The 21,374-nt window shown below is 41.4% G+C and overlaps 2 protein-coding genes across 2 annotated transcripts in view; both read left to right on the top strand.

Annotated features, from left to right (window-relative positions):
• Positions 1-350: 350 nt before the first annotated feature.
• Positions 351-8,623, top strand: cdc123 (cell division cycle 123 homolog). The gene is made up of 13 exons (XM_079334627.1): positions 351-643; positions 837-908; positions 1,362-1,425; positions 2,006-2,038; positions 2,772-2,867; positions 2,992-3,098; positions 3,575-3,626; positions 3,769-3,844; positions 4,908-5,030; positions 5,156-5,184; positions 5,293-5,397; positions 7,006-7,143; positions 8,112-8,623. The coding sequence occupies exons 1-13, from the start codon at positions 570-572 to the stop codon at positions 8,166-8,168; spliced, it is 1,026 nt and encodes a 341-aa protein (XP_079190753.1). The 5' UTR covers positions 351-569; the 3' UTR covers positions 8,169-8,623.
• Positions 8,624-12,758: 4,135 nt separating this feature from the next.
• The window catches only part of camk1da (calcium/calmodulin-dependent protein kinase 1Da), a 58,423-nt gene continuing 49,807 nt past the window's right edge, over positions 12,759-21,374 (top strand). The window contains exon 1 of the mRNA XM_079334622.1: positions 12,759-12,903. Coding sequence (XP_079190748.1) covers positions 12,806-12,903 — 98 coding nt within the window. The 5' untranslated portion in view covers positions 12,759-12,805. The remainder of the gene's footprint in view (positions 12,904-21,374) is intronic.

Genomic DNA, 21,374 nt, shown 5'->3' on the forward strand with positions numbered 1-21,374 from the left:
AAGAACAATACAAATACAAAATATAATTAAAAAACACACACACACACACACACACACACACACACACACACACAAAATGACCTGTCTGCATTTAATCAGGAAAAATAGTTATTTTAAACAAGTTGGAAATTGACCAACGCACCGGCCAGAACTATAGTACATGTACTTGTTTGTTATGTCAGTAAGATTAACAGTGACACCTATTAAGTTATGTGAAGATTTTTAAAATGAATGAAGAGGTTACGTCTGTCAGTCATTTTAGGTATCGAGTGAACACTCTTTTCAATAAACGATCTTATGTCGCGAAACAGCGGGTTTCAAGACCACGCCCACATGTGCACCTCAAAAAGGTCCCCCGCCGCCTTACATATTTTTACATAACTTTAGCACAAAGCAGTTTACGCATTAGTTTATTATCACGTAAAATATTATACATACCAGTTTAATACAGAGAGCAGTGTTACGCTGAAATATCGACGTGTTGAAAGAGAATTCGGAGTCCAAAGTTTTTCGAAAGGTTTCGGAAGGTATTTATCGACGGACACATTTCTGTTCCAGGATATTGCAGCATGAAGAAGGAGCAAGTTGTCAACTGTCAGTTTTCGGTTTGGTATCCGATATTCAAAAAACATTCAATTAAAAGGTAAACAACTGAATATTAAGGGACTATTTCTGTGTTGTCTTTAAACCAACCGTAATTACGTCAGCAGCTCGCAGCCGGAAGCAGATAGCTGGCATGCTTATTGTCTTTGCTCCATTTGTCTCTTTATTTTTCAGAGTTATAACCTCTGGCTTTATGATATTAACGATTAACATGGTTGTATTTTTCCTCCCAGTGTGATTCTGCCTCTGCCTCAGAATGTAATAGATTACTTGCTGGACGATGGGACACTGGTAGTCTCTGGGAGGTGAGACACAAGCTGACATCTTCCCTCCATGCTGACTTTGTTATAATCACCAAAGATGAAGGAAATGTGTCCAAAAGAGTTTGAATTAAGACCTTTAATGTATTCATTAGCCTCAGCTGTTCTTCCTTGACTCCAACAAACTACAAGCTACATAATCATTATCACATAAAAAACAACACATCAGTGATAGTAACAAAACCCTACAACATTCAGACACTATATAATGTAATATGCACTGCTTATAAAGGTGAGATTTAAGAAATGACGTGTTAGATCAGCATAATCTGATTTTGCATTTTACATAGAATAACGTAGCTGATTATGTGTCATATACATCCCTGCACTGATTCAAAATAGACCATACCGTCTGTACAGGGAGTGCATCTGTCTCTGCCTCTCAGTTTGAATCTGTGTTTACTGGATCTTGTAACTCTTTTGTTGTTGTTTTTTCAGCGACCATAACACACAGCAGACGGATTTTAACAACGCTGACTTGAATGCAGAGGAGGACATTCAGGTATGGAAACTGGAACAGAGTTTAGTTTGTTGTTCATTTACTTGATTTTAACAAAATGTTTACAGAGACACTTTGTCTGCTTGCACTAAAGTCTAGACACTAAGGTTTGGTTTTAAACATTCATTTTTATATTTATTTTAAAGCCAAGGTTGTAGACTGAAGAGACAGATTCAAACAAACACTATCTTGAAATTATACAATCTTGCACAAGTGAAAAGGAGTAGGATTTTTTTTTCTCCTCACAAACAAATCATCTTTAAATTTGAACTAAAAGGACACTGACACTCAAATAACTCTTGAAATTATTCTTTTAATGTTTTAAGTTTTTCCACAAATGTCTAAAACTAAAAATTCAAACCAGAAATACTTTATTGATCGCAGAGGGCCAGTCGAGTGGACATATCTTGAATAATTCATCAATTCAAATCAGTCATTGTCATCATATCATCCTGACCTGTTAGCTAACACGTAGCTGTCTGCTTAGTGGTGACTCAGTCTAAAGGGCAGCCACACAAACCTTTCACAGTGAAGTCAGCAGTATTTAATGTAACGTTTGTTTTTGTTCTCTGCTCCCCTCTAGTGGTCAGATGACGACACAACCACCACTGTCACTGTAAGCACATTCGCTGTCTGTCCTCTGAAGGCTTTACACACCTATTGAATGTATTCCCCATCAGATGAAACATCACATATAACTCTGTTTACATTCACATGGAGTATTTCTCTTCACTCTTCTGCTGCATCAGTGCAGTGACAGAAAGTCAACCCCCTTATTACCCCCGTGCCTGTGGCTTCCCTGAAATGTAATTAAAACTAATTAAAACTAATGCAGGAATGAGCCTTTAAATCTCACAACAAAATGTGTGATTAACACAAGCTTAAGATGATGTTTTGGTGTTCTTCATGACATAAAATGTATCCCTTCTTTTTCAAAATATTGAGACTGAGAAACAAAATTTCAAACATGTGGCTACATGATCCTACAGGCATTAAAAGTCACCAAACCAGGTTTGACAAATCAGACTCTGATTGATGATGATCTTGCAGTCATGTAGTTAACTGTGGTGTTTCTCATTTATGGCCAAACATCCACTTTGTTTTCCTGTTTGAAAAGTCATAAAAGTGATGTGAAGGTAATGCGTGTTGATTAATCTGCTGAAAAAAAAATGTTAAAACATCAATGATGGATATTTTGCCAGCAGAACGTACTTCCTGCAACAAGACCAATCACGGCACACTAGAAAACCAACTTGAGGCTCACTTCCATTTTTGCCTGCACAGATCGTCCCCCCCTACATCCCACTTGTTATGGTTGTCATGTGACAATGTTTTGTCCTGTCTGCCAGGCTCCTGAGTTCCCAGAATTCACGTCTAAAGTGCTGGAGGCCATAAACGCCTTGGGTGGGCGTGTCTTTCCTAAACTCAACTGGAGCGCTCCAAGGGTAAAATTCTCCTCTACAAAAAAAAAAGCGTTTAAACCTGCTGAAGTTCCAGGCATTAGAAGTTTAATGGATAGCCTTCTTATTTCCTGTGTATCACGAGACAATCTCTTCTTGGCTGTTTCAGGATGCTAACTGGATCGCTCTGAACAGTTCCCTGCAGTGTGACAGCCTCAGCGATATATTCCTGCTCTTCAAAAGTTCCGACTTCATCACCCACGACCTCACGCAGCCGTAAGCTCGCTCTCCGACACCGGCCGCACATGTTTCACCTTTTAGTAGACAAGCAGTTTGAAATGTAACAACAAACTAAGCAGGTGTGGTGTACACAGGCTGATTTCAATCTGCAGTAAAATGCACGTTTCTGCTGTGTTAAAAGATTTATAGCTGAAGATGTTCAAAGTCTGGATGAGAACTGCATTGATTTAACGCTGTGCACAGCCTCGGGGAGGACTGTGTGTGTGTGTGTGTGTGTGTGTGTGTGTGTGTGTGTGTGTGTGTGTGTGTGTGTGTGTGTGTGTGTGTGTGTGTGTGTGTGTGTGTGTGTGTGTGTGTGTGTGTGTGTGTGTGTGTGTGTGTGTGTGTGTGTGTGTGTGTGTGTGTGTGTGTGTGTGTTAGATATAAGATAATAAATCTGAACCTGAACGCTACAAAAACTATTCTAACTTTTTTTGTTTTCCACCTAAACTATCGTTTCTTTCTTTCTGCAGATTCGTTCAATGTAGTGACCAAGACTCTCCAGACCCAGTCATAAACTATGAGGTATCTCCTTTCATTCAAGCCTCCTTTTATCCACTAAAACAGAACACAGTTTTAAACGAAGGAGAGGGAAACAACACACCTTCTGATAAAAGAGCTCTAATGCTGACTGATGTTCATTTGACGTTTCGTCTTGTGTCCTCAGTTGGTCCTGAGGAAGTGGAGCGAGTTGATTCCTGGAGGAGAGTATCGCTGCTTCGTCAAAGAAAACAAACTGATTGGTAAAAAAGTCTTTTTTTTTTTTCTCTCAGATCTTTGGTCGAATTCTTTTCATTTTAAACTCCTCGGAGGAACTTTCAGTGTGTGTCACTTTGGCGCCCCCTGTGGACAAAGTGATACCTCTGATAACTTTGCTCTTTTTTTAATTTGTTGAACATTTACGAGGGGTGGACCAATATCAGCTTCCAGGGCCGATACACTGATGACGAGTAGTTGATAGATAACTGATATTTGGACCCAATATGCAATCAAAGTAAAAATGAAAATCTTTCTGTCAGAATGTTTCATTCTGAATGTTACAAACTCAAGCACAACTTTGTGAAGAGACTCAACCAAAGACTCTCCTACATCAGGCTGCGCTCATCTCTGTGCATGTCAGTGTTGATTGGCTATTACTTGTGTGAAGTCTTGCCCATCAAGTAGCTTTTGGGGCGGGGCCATAAGTAAGACAGAGGGTGCTTCCAGGGCCTCTAAACCATACTGCACAAAACGTTAGTGTCCATCCTGAAATGTTCAGGGGACTGAGGTGGACGCAAAAAAAGCCCACTAAATCACCACGAGGGTTCAGTACTGAAAAGTCTGTTTAATTTAAGACGCTGACACAGATAGTTGGCCAAAATGTAGATAACATTTACTGCAGAGAATAAAAAGAAGTTTCTTCAGTGTTCTGAAAATCATATTGTTGTCCCCGAGGCTTGAATATTAAGTATGTAGATTCAATAAATCCAGTCGTTGATGTACAGTTTGCTTTTGTAGGTCACAAAGAGTCCAGTCAAAAACTCCTCACAGGGAGTTAAAGTAGCATTAACACCACATCAATAATGTATTGTGCGTCAGGAGCCACAAAGTCAAGTTTCCAGTTTTGTTGCTTCATAGCTCAAAAAAGCAAGCAGGAGCTATTTTCACTCCGAAACCTCTGGCTGCTGTGGGAGTTATTTCAAAGAATCTACTCCTAACAGATATAATGATGTTTGAGCCATTCCTTTCCTCAGGACCATCATTTAGGGACAACAATTATAGAATTCAATTTGAGCTCCGCTGATGGTGCACGTTGTCTCTTTCCAGCCATCTCCCAGAGAGACTACACTCAGTACTACCCGCACGTCCTGAAGCAGGAGGAGCAGATCTGCCAAGCCGTGCAGGCGTTCTTCAGCCTGCACATCCAGTACAACTTCCTGGATGAAGACTGTAAACACCAACATCCTTCCTCTGACCTCTGCCTGTACACATTTTTAACCCCCCCATCCATTTTTTTAATACAAATAAAAAACTGCTTAAATATTGTTTTAAGAGTTTTTTCCCCTGTTTTACAGTTGTGTTTGACATCTACAGAGACAGCCAGGTAAGAACATTGACACATTGTGTTTTATTATCAGCTTACAAAAAAGCCTCCCACACACTGAGACATGATTCAGTTTTTTTTTTTTTTTTTTTGGTGTGTGTGTTGCAGGGGAAAGTGTGGCTTATAGACGTGAATCCTTTTGGCGAGGTGACCGACTCTCTGCTGTTCAGCTGGGAGGAGCTGACCTCCGGTGGGGAAATCGCCCAGCAGCAGGTCAGCCATTATGACACACGTTAGCAGTGACTTCATCGTTTGCACCACAGACTGTTTATACAAATGGACAGCATGCCTTCAGCCTCCTCCAGAATGAAGCCAGAACATCCTTGCGACAGACGCTGACATTTTGATCATTTGCAAAATGAGTCTGCAGACGAGCCAGATGATGATTTGAGCTATAGATAAAAAGGGAAAAAAATCCCTCCGGTTGGTTCAGTCCATAGCAGAGCAGATTCTTCAGCCGATTTAAAGCAGACACTCATGGTTGTGAAAGTTCAGTTACTCTCGTGTCTCACACAGCGCTGCAGAGGTCGTATTAGTCTACAGGGCTGTCAATCATGACATTACCGTAAATTCCGTACTATTGAGCGCACCTGGATATAAGCCGCACCGGCTAAAAATAAGTAAATAAATGTATTTGTACATATATAAGCCGCACTTGATTATAAGCCGCAGGTGTCCACGCTATAACAAGAGCTATTTACACAGACGTAGGCTACCGGTAACATCCGCAAATACTGTAGCGTCCGTCCGGACGTTAAAGGACGACGAGAGCGTTCAAATAATAACTTTTAATAACCCGATCACTGTCGGCCGTGACCACGCCGTTTACAGCAGAGAGCAATACATAACTTGCCGTAACAATCCAACTCTCTCCCCCAGCGTTCTCTCATACAGCCACTCAACACGTTCTCGCTGGTGCATTCACTGACTCTCCACATAATCGGAATTATGAACACATTATCAACTACTGACTTTACAACATGAACCGTTACAATACGAAGCCTAGCCGACGGTGTCTGTAACACGGCTGATGAAAAAGATGACCGTAATATATTTCACAAGAAAAAGTCCATCCATTCACTGCCTCAGAATGACTTCATTACTCACTTCCTCAGTCTCTGTTGTCGCTGTCAGTGTCATCTTAACGTGCAGCAGCTCTGTTAGCTTCTTTGACAGCCAGGTCGATCGCCTTTAACTTGAAAGCTGCATCATATGTATTTCTCCGTGTGTTTTCCATGATGAGGGTGCGTGCATGAAGCGCAAAATGACTGATATTAAGATCCGACGTGACGAAGTCAAATGTTTTTGCGGCAGAAGCTCATTGTCCCCCATAAAAAATCCATGCATTAGCCGCACCGGAGTAGAAGCCGCAGTGCTCCAAGTGTGAGAAAAAAGTAGCGGCTTATAGTCCGGAATTTACGGTATATAGCATCAAATAACAAATTAAGAGTTCTTGAGAAAAAAACTCGACTCGAACAGTAAATGGCATGATAATAACTATCATGATGACACCAGGTTTGAGTAGAAACATCTGACGTGCATTTTGATTTTCTATTCAATCCTTTTTGCGTCTTTTTTTGGTCATTGAGGAGGCGAGGTTTATCACTGACACTGCAGCCGGTCAGCAGGGGGAGCTCTACATCTTTTGGCTTCACTCTCAGGCAGCTGCTGCTCCATCCATCTACAGTCTATGGTTTACCTTGGACAATGACAAAAGCTCAGATGGAAATAATCTGTCCTGTGTAGTAATGAAATGAAGCCTGGAATAAATCAGTCAATACTGAAAATATTCAGTCGTAAATGTGCTTCCTCTTTGCGCAGGACGGCCCGGCGTTTCGTTGCACCACCAGCGAGGTGACGGTGCAGCCCAGTCCCTGCCTGAGCTACAGAATCCCTCGGGACTTTGTCGACCTCACCACGGGAGAAGACGCCTACAAGCTCATCGACTTCCTCAAACTGGTAGGATTGTGTTTATTTGTTACGAAAATACAGAATGCTTGGATGCTAATGTGGTTTGGCTTGCTCTGAAATCAACTCCCGACAGTATGTCCGTCTCGTACCACAGCTGTGGGATAGAATCACAACAGGCCACGATTTGTAACGAAGGACAGAATTATTAACAAAGTGCCTGATGCTAGTTGGAGAAAAAATAAATATTTTCATCTTATCAAAGGATTATTTAATCACGTGTCTCTTCCGAAGAAGTAAAAATATGTTGTCAAACTCAATATTGATGGTTCATCTGTCTCTCATCTCTTTTCCTTACTTTTAGAAACATTTCCCACTAAATGGCTGAAAGTGAAATACTTGCCTGATTAAAAACAGCATTTGAAAGTGGACATATTATACACTTTTCAAACAGTCTCCTGTGCTCTAAATGACCCTGTAGAAACCAGCTCTCTCAGAACGCTCTGTTTTGGTGTGTGTGTCTCTTTAAATGCAATGACCCCCTGAGTTTTCCCAATAGACATCACTACTTTGTAGAAACATTAAAAATGGAGGACCTGTGCAAAGGTTTTACTCTAGGCTGGAGATGGAGTCCATGGTGGGAGATACCAGGGGAGGGGTTTTCTTACCAGAATCCAACTTGTGATGTCACAAATTTAGAAAATTTGAAACGGAGCATTTTTCTTTGTTTGGTAAGATTTATGCAGACCACAAACAAAGGACTAAAGACACTCAGGTTACCCAGATAAATGTTCAAAAACTCTGTAAAAGTGGATTTTATACAATATGTTCCCTTTAAAGGCAGAGTCAGGAACATTTTTCCTTGCAGCTGGTAAACAGGCAGTGAAACTGGGCCCCGCCGAAGAATTTCAAACATGTGATTAAGCGTGTTTAAAACATGCATGTCAACCCTACCTAATAAACAAACAGCATGTATCTCAAAGTGAAATCTCCTCTCCTGCTTGTTCTGCTCTCCACAGAAGAAAAGCCAACAGGAAGAATCTGAGGAGGAGGAGGAGGATAGCGCACCGCAGTGACTCGACTCCTCTGACACCCAGAAGAAGAGCTACCAGTGTCAACAAGCCTCCATACGATGTTTTCTGCATGAAGTGACACTTAACCTTCTGTCCTGTATTGAAATCATTTTTCATTTCAGCCTCTTCCTCTCCCTCTCGCTCCTCTGTGAACAGCACGCCGTGTACCCGGGGCTCCTTGGATGGCTCTCTCGTGTTTTTCTCTAATGGAACATGTTAAATTAGCAGATCATGTTAGCAGCCCTTTGAGGATTCATTTGCTGAGTTGTTGTTTGCCACTGACACCGTCGAGCACCCTCATGGCTCACTGAGACAGTGTTTGTTATCTTGGTTTTTGGGTTGTTTTTTTATTTGTGGAAAATAAATTATACTGTAAGAAGATGTACTCATGTATACTTTGGAAAAAGTGTAAGTAATAGTTTGTGTATCGTTATTGCAATATAAATATTGTCTCTGGATTTAAACGTGTGCTTTAATGCTGTGACTTAGTTTAACACGAACACCGTTCATTACTTAGTCACCTTTAATTTCTTCTCTCCAGCCATCCCTACCCCTTCATCTCTCCCTGCCAATTTCCTCCGAGCGCTTTTGACACAGTCATTTCTCCGAGCCGCTCCGGGCACTCATTTTGAGTCCTTTTTTCCCATCATGCATCGCTGTAGACTGTTAGTCCAAAAACACATCATTAAACTTCTTGTCGTGTATTGGCTGGGCTGTCAGTCCGCTGGGTGCTGTAGACTAGCACATTAGGAAATTGATTGCACCTTTACGCAACAGTTCTCATTACGCCTGGAGCTAAATGGGCTGTGCATGCACGGAGCAGGGCCGTTCTTTTTGGATTGTTTTTTTCTTTTCCTCTGCTCGATTGATAGAGCAATTTCATGGGGATGGAAAGAGCTGATGTGATGGGGGTTCCAGCTCCCCGAGTGAAACTCTGCAGACGGCTAAACTGTTCACAAGGTGCATATTGTGGCGAAAATTGCACGTCATTCAAAATTAGGGAATAAAACTTTCTTTCGGACATACCATCCAGACCTAGAATGGAAGGGTTGTCTTGGTCTGGCCTGGAAGGGATTTCTGTTGATGGGATTGAGAACTGGAAATGGACTGTTTTTGTTGGCTTCTCCACATTTCCATTTTTGCTTAGTTTACTGCAGTGCTGTTTACAGTAAATACACAGCCTTACCCGTGGTGATCTCTGTGCTGCAGTTAATAAGCTATGGTAATAATTAATATAGAATATTATAAAGTAAATAATAATAATCATTTTCCTAGTTTATCAGTCATACATGAGCAGTTTTCACATACGCACACCTGAAAACATCCAGATAGTTTCAGGAGGTCTGCTCCGAATATTCTCCTGAAGTGGCTGTTCCATATGCTGCTCTCAGCTGGAGAGTGGGGGGAAGGGGGCATCCCCTATCCCTTATCCCAAGGAAAGACATGATGTGCAAAGATGATGCGAAAGAAGCCACTATAAATCAATAATGTGCAGACAGTGTATATAAAAGTCTCTCCCTTCCACCAATGGCTCGAGGTGAATTCTCCGGATAACATCGTGCTGGGATCTCACATCAGCTTACCAAAGATTTGCTGCGGAAAAAACTAGGGCTTAAAGCTCCTCCTGGAAATATCAGGAGTTTTTCAGTAGTTTTTAACGTGTGAAAACCCTAAAATAACTATGATACACAGCTATTAAATAAATCAGGTAACTTTACGCTCACAGACTGTCTAAAAGCTGTGGACATAACTCCTTGGTTCGAAAACTGTAGCCAATGGAAAATCAACAAACCTGCATTGTTTTTAATGACCAGAAGGGGGCAACTCTGCGGGTTTGCACAAAGAAGTCGATCGCATTCAAGTCCACCAGACAAAAAAACCCCTGTTTCTCAGGGGAATTAATGTTCTTAATTAGTCGCTTACACTCTTCTTCAATACTACACAATGTTCTTCTTTCAAAGTAGGGTATGCTTTAATTTGGTGTATCTTGGGTCTATATTTTGGGAAATGCTTCTTTTTAAGATTTAAACAACACTGGGATTGTGGTTGAGAAATAGCAAGAGGAGACAAATAATCTACATTTGTGTGCAAAGAGCTCTGAATAATGTTTCTCTATTTAGAATGAATGGATCGACAGGTCCTTTTATGGTTGACAGATCTGAATGGAGTTTTTTGAACTTCCTACTGGGGTTTAATTTAACCACCTGCATTATTTATTCTTCTGCAGGAATAATGATCCTTTTTCAAAGCAGACATTCAGAAAAGCGCAGGTGTCACTAATAACATTAACTATGACTCACTTTTATTCAAGAGTCCCAGTAATCTGTGGCTGCGAGCCAGTATGCACAGTACAGTACCAGGAATTCAGATGTCGTCTATTTGATCAAGAACATCTGTGCTTTTCTTTGTGGGTCACAATAACATGTTCAGAGAAGAAATTACTGGTACTCTGAGCTGGGCTCTACCCACACGAGCTGGTGTGTTGCAATACATTTGCGACAGTGGATGTGTATGCTCCTTTCTGATCTATTGAATACAGACATATAAGCCAACAGATCATTCCCCCCCCCCCCCCCCCCAACATTTTCAGTATAATAAAAGACACGACTGGAGTTAGATAGCAAAAGAGGCCCATACTGATTAGAGAGAGGGAAAGAACAATTGATTAAATGAGGTGCAAAAGAGATTTCCATACTTGATTGGTTCTTTGGCCTCACTAGACCAGTTAGGTCTGGCAGTGTAAAACTGTATGTGTGCACATCTGTGATTTATTGAAGCGTTTAAGACACAAACTGGGAGGTTGCACCTTCCTCTCCTTTGACCTTCATCCTCCTTTAAGCCATCACTCTGATGCCCTCCTCTCCTCTCCTCTCCTCCACCTTCCTTTGCAGCTGGGTAATCATTCAATGGGGGGAGGTCACATTTGCTGACTCAGTGTAAAGGATGAGGATGAGAAGGGGGAGGCGGAGGAGGAGTTTTCCTCGCTTGCTGCTGTGGAGGAGAGCTGCAGTAGTTTGCAGCCGGAATACTCATGAGTGGCTGAGGCTGCAACACATTGTCCTCTCCCCCCCTCCCTCTTACTGTCTCCCTTCAGCATTACACACACACACACACACACACACACACACACACACACACACACACGCACACACACACAAGTAAAGAGGCCAGAACCCGGCCTGAGATGACCCGTGCGCTTGCAGCTGTCAGGGTCCGGGATCAGTGCTCCTCTGCAGACAGAGACGTTGTAATCCAGCTATTATGCGGGCAGGTTGAACCCAGGTGAAGCTGCAGCAGCTGCAGCCGGGGTCGCCGCTGATCCCCAGCCATGCCGACGGCTTCGATTTTCAAGTGATGATGATGGTTGTTGTCAACAACTTGGTGCAATGCGAATTTATTGCTGCCTCGTCCTGACTTGACTTGCATACACACCTCTCTGTCGGACAGGATGCATGCGCAGCATCCCGTTAACCCCCTTATTGTCAGAACACAATGCACACGATAAAGCCCTGTCTCAGGATGCTAATGTATTATGTAGTAGTTAATAATAGCAAAAAGAGATTCTTACGCATACAGTTATTTGCAAAAGAGTGGAAACCCCCAAAACGTGGCGAAAGTGCAGAAATAGTTGGCACGTCCAAACAACTGCAGGTGGCAGCAGATCCAAAGTGAAGTTATTGACTTTTAACCAGCATAATACAGGAAATTGGAATATTTTGCCTTCAAACTAAAAGCGAAAAAAAAAAAAAGAAAAATGTGAAGGTTAACATAAAGAGAGTGTTTATGTTTATGTTTCCTGCTTTTTAAAAAAAAAAATCTGTATGTGGTGATGAGTAGATGTTTTGTCTGTTCTAGTCGCCCTTAGTAGTAGTAACATGTACTAAAAGTTGGAACATTTTAATAAGCCCATAGCACACTGACACTGAATGTCTCTAATGGGTCATGAAAAAGCAGCGTGTTCTTTTCCCCCCACGTGGTAATTTTGTGTTTTTTATGGCCAATAATATCGACAGTGTTATTTGTTGTTTTTAATTTTTTAATTGATGCTACAGCTAAATGTTTACAGCACCATAGGCAGCTCTGTAGCGTACACTGTAGTGCATCGTATCTTACCAAAAATGATTTTATATTTGTATATTGTTTTGAAAGCCCAAACAAGAACTGCTCTCTTCTGTCGGTGACTTTACAGCTGCTGTTCAGACGACCTGAGGGGAGAGAGAGAGAGAGAGAGAGAGAGAGAGAGAGAGAGAGAGAGAGAGCGAGAGAGAGAGAGAGAGAGAGAGTGAGAGATAGAGAGATAGAGAGAGAGAGAGAGAGAGAGAGAGAGAGAGAGAGAGAGAGAGAGAGAGAGAGAGAGAGAGAGAGAGAGAGAGAGACAGAGAGAGAGAGAGAGAGAGAGAGAGAGAGAGGGGCGGGCAGCAGCAGGGACACGGTAACCTGCAGGAGTACCGACACACATGGTCCTGCAGCAGCGGAGCTGAGACCCCCCCGGAACTCTCCTCATCTCTCCCAGTCAGCTCGGCTTCATTCTTTATTTCTAAAAGAAGAAAAGACGTTTTAGTTGTCTTTAATATTCCCCCGCTCGCATCCCTCCTCCCGCTGCCCAGTGTCGGTCAGACTTTGGCCGGTAACGCAGCGCCATGGCTCGGGAGAACGGAGACACCGGCAGAGGAGAGACGTGGAAGAAACAAGTCGACGACATCAAGAAGAGTTTTGATTTCAAAGAAGTCCTTGGCACGTGAGTGGCTGCACGCGCCGTTGACTTGTCTCACCTCACATATCTTTGTAATATCTCAAAATGCACGACCAACAGAAACCATAATACACTTTGTTGTTATTTAATAACATATATTATTTTTATGGGGACTAAAATCAACATGTTTCCTAACTATTTAAACTGTTTGATAAATATGTCACGGTTCCAATTCCCCCAATTCAGCCTGAAGAGCTATATAGTTTCCATTCACTCTCAATATTTACATGTTGCGTTCAAGTGTCAACTAACTCATTATATCTTCATTACCATATTTCTACCGTGGTTTTTAATATATCTAAAACAACAAAGCTTCTCTAGAACTTCTAGTAGAGGAATTTCTTTGGGGTACCAATACTGTTTGGAAACCCCTTTTTGGGGGTATTATTACATCAGCTCTGCTATATTCCCTATGTATAGTGATGAATCCCTGGAGTTTGCACCTCCATACAATGCTTGTAGCATATGACACTAGTTTGCTCACAAACTCTATGCAGCATTATCAACGTTTGGGGGCCACTATGATCTGTATTGGGTCATGAATTTATGGCAGGTGGTGACACTCTTATGCCATGACTAATATCCCTTTATAGTGTGGATTGCATGTAGTTCTACAGTAGGCTATGTGCTGTTTAGGGACTTTAAATGGACTGTAGGGCTTATGAGTGATTTATCTTCTTGTTTATCCTTTTGGCATATTCTGTAATAGTCCTTCAGGGGATTTTCTTTTTGATGACAGCGAGGCTTGCAGGAATGTTGATCTCTCAGTAGCAGTAACCATATCAATGTTACACGTCCACTCTTGTTCAAGTGTCACTCATTCACTTTCACAGGGGTCGTTAAAAACGTTTACTCTTCATTTCCTTGTTAGGAAATTGTGTTATTTTCACCTTTGTTTTTCCATCTTCTGCCGTCCTTCTCAGTCAAACAGTGACAGATCACAGGTCGACACCCCCCTGAATCTCTGGCAGCCTGTCCCTGTGTAAGCATCTGTCTGCCTGCTTTTCCTTCTGTGAGGAGCGAGCTGTGTCTGTGTTGGACGGCAGCCTGGAGGGGGACACACAGGCTGGATGCAGATTGGGATTAACTGCATGGGGATTAGGAAAAGTTCCCCTGAATAGGAGGAAGTTCAATTCAATGATGATAGACATCTAGCTGAATATGTCTCTCCTCAACACTTCAAGTTTAGACCAGATGTCACTTACAAACACATAAGATGCAAAGTGTGACTGGACTCAATGATCCAAGTCGGCCATGTTGCAGCCACACATTAACCAGAGTTGCTGACGGAACCTGATACATCAGCAGAAAAGATTATAGTGGAGTGTGTGTGTGTGTGTGTGTGTGTGTGTGTGTGTGGAAGAGATGAGGAAGTGTTTTGTGATCGAATAGGGAAAACCGGATGAGGGAGAGGAAGAAGAGGAGTGTGGTCTGAAATCGTTCAGCAGATTGGACAATCATCCAAATAAATATTGTTAAGAACATCGAAAAAAACTGAACAGAAACACAGATTGAAATGTTGTGTTCAGGTGCAGCAGCACATGTGGGACGATTAAAGCTCAAGGCTATTCAAGTGCCACTGCAGTGGTGAATGTTTCTGCGTCAGCATTTCAGAGCTGCATCTGTACTGACAGGATGTGATGTCATAAACTCTGACACTGACCCATCATATGTTGTGTCCTCACTCTGGCTTGACCTTGCATGCACTGGTGAGCGCATGTGAGTGTGCACCTCTCCTGTTTCTGGGACTAAATACCAGCCATGAGTGAGCTGATATACCGTTTTGTGCTCCTTAATACTGGATTAAAGGTGCCAGTATTAGCTCATGCTGGCAGGTGTGTTAAAATGCGTGGGCTTGTGTGTTTGCAGGCATGTACACGAGGCACTCCTCAGTGTCTTATTACTCTATCCTGCCGTGTATGCAGTGTGAGTCTCTGTTGCCTTCTATTCAATAATTCAAAACCAACAGAGGTGTGTTCTTTGTCCGTGTGTGTGTGTGTGTGTGTGTGTGTGTGTGTGTGTGTGTGTGTGTGTGTGTGTGTGCGCGCAGCAGGGATCACAGCAGGAACAAGTGCAAAAGACAAGCCAAAAAAGAAAGACTCAAGAGGAAGAGAGGACGCTGAAGTCGTTGTACTTTTTAGACTGTAACCAAATCTTAGTGCTCGTCACAGTGGAAGAAAAGCTTGGATGTGATTAGCTCCAGGAGCTGCGTGTTTTAGACTCTAGCTTAAAAAGAAATGCTTAGTATTGGTAAGGTTTGATTCTTCACTGTAATTCTTTAGAATTGGACAAATGTATTGTTTATCTACAAATGTCTAATTTCTTAGTTTTTGCATTTTAGGATATCTACATTCCTGATCATCATTTTGTGTTCAGAGTTTTGCACAGAACCACGTAGACACATTTCTGTGTGTTAAGCTACATGGTAATAAACCCAAATAATAATAATAGATTTATTTGTAAAGCGCTTTCAGGGCAAAGTGCTGTACAGAGCATGAAAAATACAGTTTAAAAAAACATTTCAAAAAACTAAAACAAAAGTGAAAACACACTTGGACTCGTGTCCATACAGATAAATCTAAACCAATGCAGACACAGAAAGTAATCAATCAAGGCAGGGGTGAGATTTAACTCCTGTGTTTGGTGAGGTTAAATAACTCTTCCTGTCAGCTGAGTCTGATGACTTTGCAACAAGGTGCACTGGCTGTTCCTCTAAAAGTGGTTTGTGTTATTGTTGTAATGTTGACTTCTAGTTGATAAACTCTGACCAGGATTACATTGATGTAAATACAGGGGTGTTGTATGGTTGTTCCATATCAACATATTCGAGCAGTTTCAAAGCCATTTAAACCTGCTACTCATTTGCACACTAAGACATGTTAAAACATTGGGCGAACATCAAATATACTGTGATTCCTCTTTAAAGCTAGAGGTCACAGCTAAAGGAAGTGTGCACAAGGTTGGTGGCCCTGACGGTGATGCATTGTGGGAATGCCACTGTGCCATCTAGGGCACGCTGCCCTTAATTGATGCTCTACTTCCCTGCTGCTCTTCTCTCCACTGTTTCTGGGACTGCAGAGCCCCCCCCCCCCCCCCCTCTCTTTATGCCTTTCTATATCTGCCTCTGTACGTCGGTAGGCTTGTCATACAGCCCCCCGTGTGGCCACTTTTCCTTTTGTAAACTTTTTTACACAGTGTAGGAGAGGACATGGAGCAGGTTTTGAAGTATAAATAGCTTCCCATAAATAGAACAAAAGATGGTTGTTTGCAATGTGACAAACTTCCAACTTCAAGTGGACTGCTGGCCCACTTTTTTAAAAGCTTGTGTTTCTGAAAGTGTGTTGTGTGTGGGTCCACATTCACACAAATATAACCACACTGCCGTGCAATTTGAATACTCTCAGTATGTTGGTTGGCTTATCCTCTGTTCATCTATCCATCTGTTCCATCCTCTCCGCGCTCTCTGCCAGTGTTTCTTGGTGGTCGCAGGTTTGCTAACTCCACTCTGTGAATGGTTGTTGTTGTTGCTTATTTTCGTTTATTAATATTTTCGTTCTTTGCTTTACCCTAGAGCATTAAAAACTCACCTCACTGCCGTCATCAGCAGATGGAGCTTGCTGTGCTCTCAGGAAATGAATGATCATTGCTATGAACAACATCTACAGGGGAATAGTGTGGGAGAGAGTTGAAACGATACTCCTAGTAGCATGGCAATGCATGAACAACTAACAATTTTCAATCAGTCAGGAAATCTCTCAGTTATTTTTTACCTTCAGAGGGTCTTCATTAACAAGTGAATTCAACCAATCACACCATAAATGTGTGTCGTAGCAGTAGGCTGCTGTGTCCGGGTTTCATGACTCATTTCTGTGACGCCTTCTAGATATCACGGTAACAGTTGACTACATATACAAAGAATCCCCAAACCGTTTGTAACCAATGGGATGAAGACTCTTGCAGAGTGATATTTGCACAAAAACTGGAAATCATACTGTCTGTAGTCATTTGACATGGTTCTTTGCCAAATCAACTTGCCAACAAATAGACGTTGTCTGAGAGGTGCAGGCGTAAGAGCACTTTGTCACAACTGTGCAGTTGCACTCAGAGACCTTTGGTCGGCGCCAAAGCTCACCAAACTGAATTCCTGCTGTACATATTGTATCTTTAAACTGTTACTGTTAACAATAGAAGGTTTGGGTCAGTAATTCACTGACAGTGCAGACCTACGTCTCGGGTCCAGATATGTGGTTGGGCATTTTAAAGGTTTTCAGCTCGCACAGTCTCACTTTGAAGATGTTTAGGCTGAACTGTGCCCAGAAATCGGGAAAAAGGAAATCGTTGCATCTCTTATACAGATGACCTTTATTTTTCTCTTCTTAGAACCTGTTTGGCTATCCTACTGCTCAAACTGCTCATGATGGTCCTTTTAATAGTATTTCTGTTGCTCTTGTTGTGTTGTTGATGACCGAGCTTGTGACGCTGTTGTTATTGACGTCACTGTTGACGTCTGTACTTTCAGTTTTAGGTGAGCTGAGGATTTCAAAACACTGACTAAGCTGATCTCAGTTTGTTCTCTCAGTGCAACTAAACTTGAGCTACACTTATGTCACCCCCCCCCCCCCCCCCCCCCCCCCCACACACACACACACACACACACAAACGAACAGCAGGACATTTAAAAGCAACACAGTCGATTTCTCCTCTTTGCACACGCAGCAAATAAAACTCTTGCATTCGCCAGCTGTCAGGTCTTTTCTCATCACCTAATGAGTTTAATGTGAAATTACGCGCGCATGTGTGTGAAGGGGAGGGTTGGACCATCCATCTCTCTGCACATATTGACACGTGTGACCAGACCTTTGAGTATTAATGATCATAAACTTTAGTCCATTATCGGATCAGCGCTTTATTTTAAGCTTCTGGGCGATCACATCCAGCTTATAACGACCGCATCTGAAAGCCTGTTGTCTCTGTGTGACAGCTGTGTGTGTGTGAGCAGTTATGTAGCTGTGCATGTGTTTAAACACAACTGCATGTTAAGCAGTCATTCAGAAACTAAAGGGAGCGAATGGTAATGGATGAACACTTCACTGTCAATGCCACAAAATAAGTTTGTAGTTGTATTATATTAGAGAAAAAAATTGATACTAATAATAGTTAAAAAGTCAAAGCACAATTAGCTGCTATTACCCTAATTTTAATTTATTTCCATCCCCGCTAACTGGCAGATATCCAAAGGGAAAATACAACACTATAAAGTCAATGCAGCTGCATTCAGAGACAGCATGGTCACTGATTGTCACAGAGAAACATTGTAAGTTCAGTAAGACTGAAAGAAAACAACTTCCTGCTTCCCTAAAGCTGACCAATTCAATAAAAGTTTCAGTGTGATATTATTGTTAGACTTTCAAAAATCAAACGTTTATTTGCACAAAATATTCCACTTTGGCCCTAAAAAGATGTTGCCCTTTTAAGCTTATTTCACCATTATTCTCGTGTACATTCTGTAATTAACCCTTCGTCTCTGTGGTCTGCTTAATGTAATTGACCTGCTCTTCATTGGCCTTCGGGCTAAATCAATAACGTTGATGTTTATTTGGGCTGGTAATCTTTGGATGTCTCACGATTTAGAATCTATTTTCAATTCAAAACAATTCTGGATTCAAAGTCTCTTTTTGAACGAGTCCATACTTTAGGATCGACTCTAGTTACATGTGAGACCGGCTGAACTTCTTTGACATTCAGCTGACTTAAAGAGTTAGCCTTAGCACTTAGCACGGAGGGACTGTCTAGACTCTAGCCTAAAAAATACGTAAATTGATTTTTTGAAGTTTTGAATCTATTTAAAATAAAAAATAACTATTAATAATAATAAAAACAACACCTGTAGTGTTTATGAGGAGTGTCTTCGCAGTATCACGTCGTATCCTATCACATCGCATGAGTTACGAAGTGATTCCTACCCCTTCTGAAAAAATACATTGAATAATAGACTTTTTTCAAATTCTAAAACCTTTTTTTTATATGATATTTGAGACAAATTGGGAAATTTCTGGGGTGCCTGATAGCCTAGCAGTTAAATTGCACCCCCCTAAATAATCTAAAACAATCGTGGAAACTCAATCTGCATGTCAGTAACTCCCTGTTAAAGCAATCTGTGCTCAGTAAGTATTTTCAAATCGTGGATTTGTAAAATCATGACACCATATTTTTTCACAGAAGCATTTCCTCACTGTCTAAATATTCCTTTAAAAATCATATATTAGTCAGCTATTTGTGAGGCATGGCGCTAAGCTCCAAATAAACACTTCACATTTTTGTCCGAGGCAACTTGCCCTGACATCCTGCCGTGACTTCATCTTTGTCACTTATGTAAGAAAAAAAAAACACAGTTTCCCTTAAAGCTATTACACAATTAAGTAAAGAAACACAGTATGCAGATGGAGCGAGACAGACAGCACACCCACACCTACAAAACACTCCACATGATGTGTCTTATTTTCACACATGACCAATACGATAAATGCTGGTGGAGCTGAGGAAAGGAGACACTCACTGCTGGTGATGTTTTCTGAGCAGAGGATTTGGTTTCACGTCTGTTGTGCAATCGTAAAGGGGTCCAGACAACAACATCTGCTGTTTTAGAGGAATATCAGGAACACGCCGTCTGCTGGGAGACGAATGTTGCTTGTTGTGATCAAGTTAGAAGTCAGGAGGGTGTCCATTTGCGTGGTGAGCGAGGGCGACAGGGTGCTGGAGGTTAATAGAGTTGCGGCGACGTGAGCTGTGTTAATAACCGTCCATCTGAAGGCCAGCGGTCTATCAGAACACAATTAGAAGTCAACAGAGGACATCAGGTCGTAATTTGTGTCCAAATAAATTTGTTGTCGCCTGGCTCAAGGAGAGAAGAGGTACACTACATCTGTATGAATCATCTGGTCTTCTGACCTGTTCAGAATACAACCTTTAAGTAAAAGAGCACAAGTATGGGTTTTATGTAAAATGCTTGAAAAGTGAAAACTTCGGGCTGCCCTTTTTGCTGTTAATAAAAGATAAAGTGGCAAAAACAAGAGTCCAACATTAGAACATTTTTAGTCCCAGACTATGTTTTAACAATACTGGTAACTTTTCCAGGGTCGATCACAAGGCTGCTGCAAAATTCCTGTGTGAGTTTTTTCATACATGCTCCTGGTGAAATGAATAATGAAGCAGAAACAGCGGCAGCCTCTGGCCACAGCTGCCCTTCTGTACGAGCCGGGTTTTTTTTTTAGTTTGACTTTAAAACTATATTTTATAGGTTAGCATTAGAAGATATCCGCATGCTTAGAACACATCCTAAGAGCTTGTGTGAGTCGAACTATCAGGTCACATATTGGACATAAAGGACAGCAGCATTGTGAAAAGTGTCTTTCAGAAGTCAAGTGTTTTCTATCCACCCAGTTTGCTGCTTTAAATTGTGTGCTGTAGAGAGAGCTCCTATTTGTTTACTGACTACAATCACATCAAGTTCATTGACTTTTTACAAGAGCCAAGAGCAAATAGACCAGATGAACTCAAACCTGTTTGATTTGATTTTTATAGACTGAATTAATAAAACCTGCACAGAATCGACAACTTTTTCTATCAGAAGACAAAAGCATACCTTTTTTGCTGTCATTTGCAAGGAAGTGTCCAAAGGGGAAACCAGGGGTGGTATGGAAAAAAGTCCAAAAGGTCTGGTAGGTAGGCTTTATTATCAAATATGGTCCATGTTAAACATACAGCACAGATGAAATTGCAATCCCCTCAACCCACAGTGCAAATCTGTAGTGCATTAAAAAAAAAAGCACTAAAGAATAACAATAAAAATTAAATAAAAAAATAGCAATACTATAAAAAAACACGCCTCTGGTTATTTCAGTGTCTTTGTCAACTAATTTATGGTTTATGTTGCTATTTGATTTCTGGTTGTTGTAGTGCTACCTGTGTTTTATTTTGCAGACGAGTACCATCAACCTACTAATGGACTGCAGATGGAATATATTCTTTAATTATAATCTGTGCTGTTTGTTAATGTGCACTGTCACTTTAATAAATATAAAGGAGCAAATAAATAAATATACTGATACTGTAACTTCATCATGTCCCTTCATGTCACTATAACACAACATTTGAAAAGATAAATAAAAAGATAATTTTTGGTTTCTATAAATGTGAAGGTCTGGAATTTTATGCTGTTTTGAAGTACTAGAACAATGACCTTGTGCAGCCTCTACAGAAAGTAAAGTCAGAAAGCAGCTTAGCATATTACCCTGGAGGCTCTTCTGACAGTGGCAGTGCAAAATGTAGCAAAATACCAGCGTGGAAGGAGAGGAAGAAAAGATAACAGAGCAATGAGGACAGGGATGAGAAGCACATGTAAGCCTTAGGGGGTGGCCTCAGGGGGCTCGAGGGGCGTCCTGTGCCATCGCTGAAGG

Source organism: Symphodus melops (genome assembly GCF_947650265.1).
Source record: "Symphodus melops genome assembly, chromosome: 22".
NCBI lineage: Eukaryota > Metazoa > Chordata > Actinopteri > Labriformes > Labridae > Symphodus > Symphodus melops.

Bases quoted from the DNA above. Each gene is read 5' to 3' on its own strand.
- cdc123 (XM_079334627.1), top strand. From the start codon at position 570: ATGAAGAAGGAGCAAGTTGTCAACTGTCAGTTTTCGGTTTGGTATCCG. The intron at 5,185-5,292 runs GTAAGAACATTG...TGTGTGTTGCAG, and splicing joins ACATCTACAGAGACAGCCAG to GGGAAAGTGTGGCTTATAGA. The intron at 5,398-7,005 runs GTCAGCCATTAT...CTCTTTGCGCAG, and splicing joins GGGAAATCGCCCAGCAGCAG to GACGGCCCGGCGTTTCGTTG.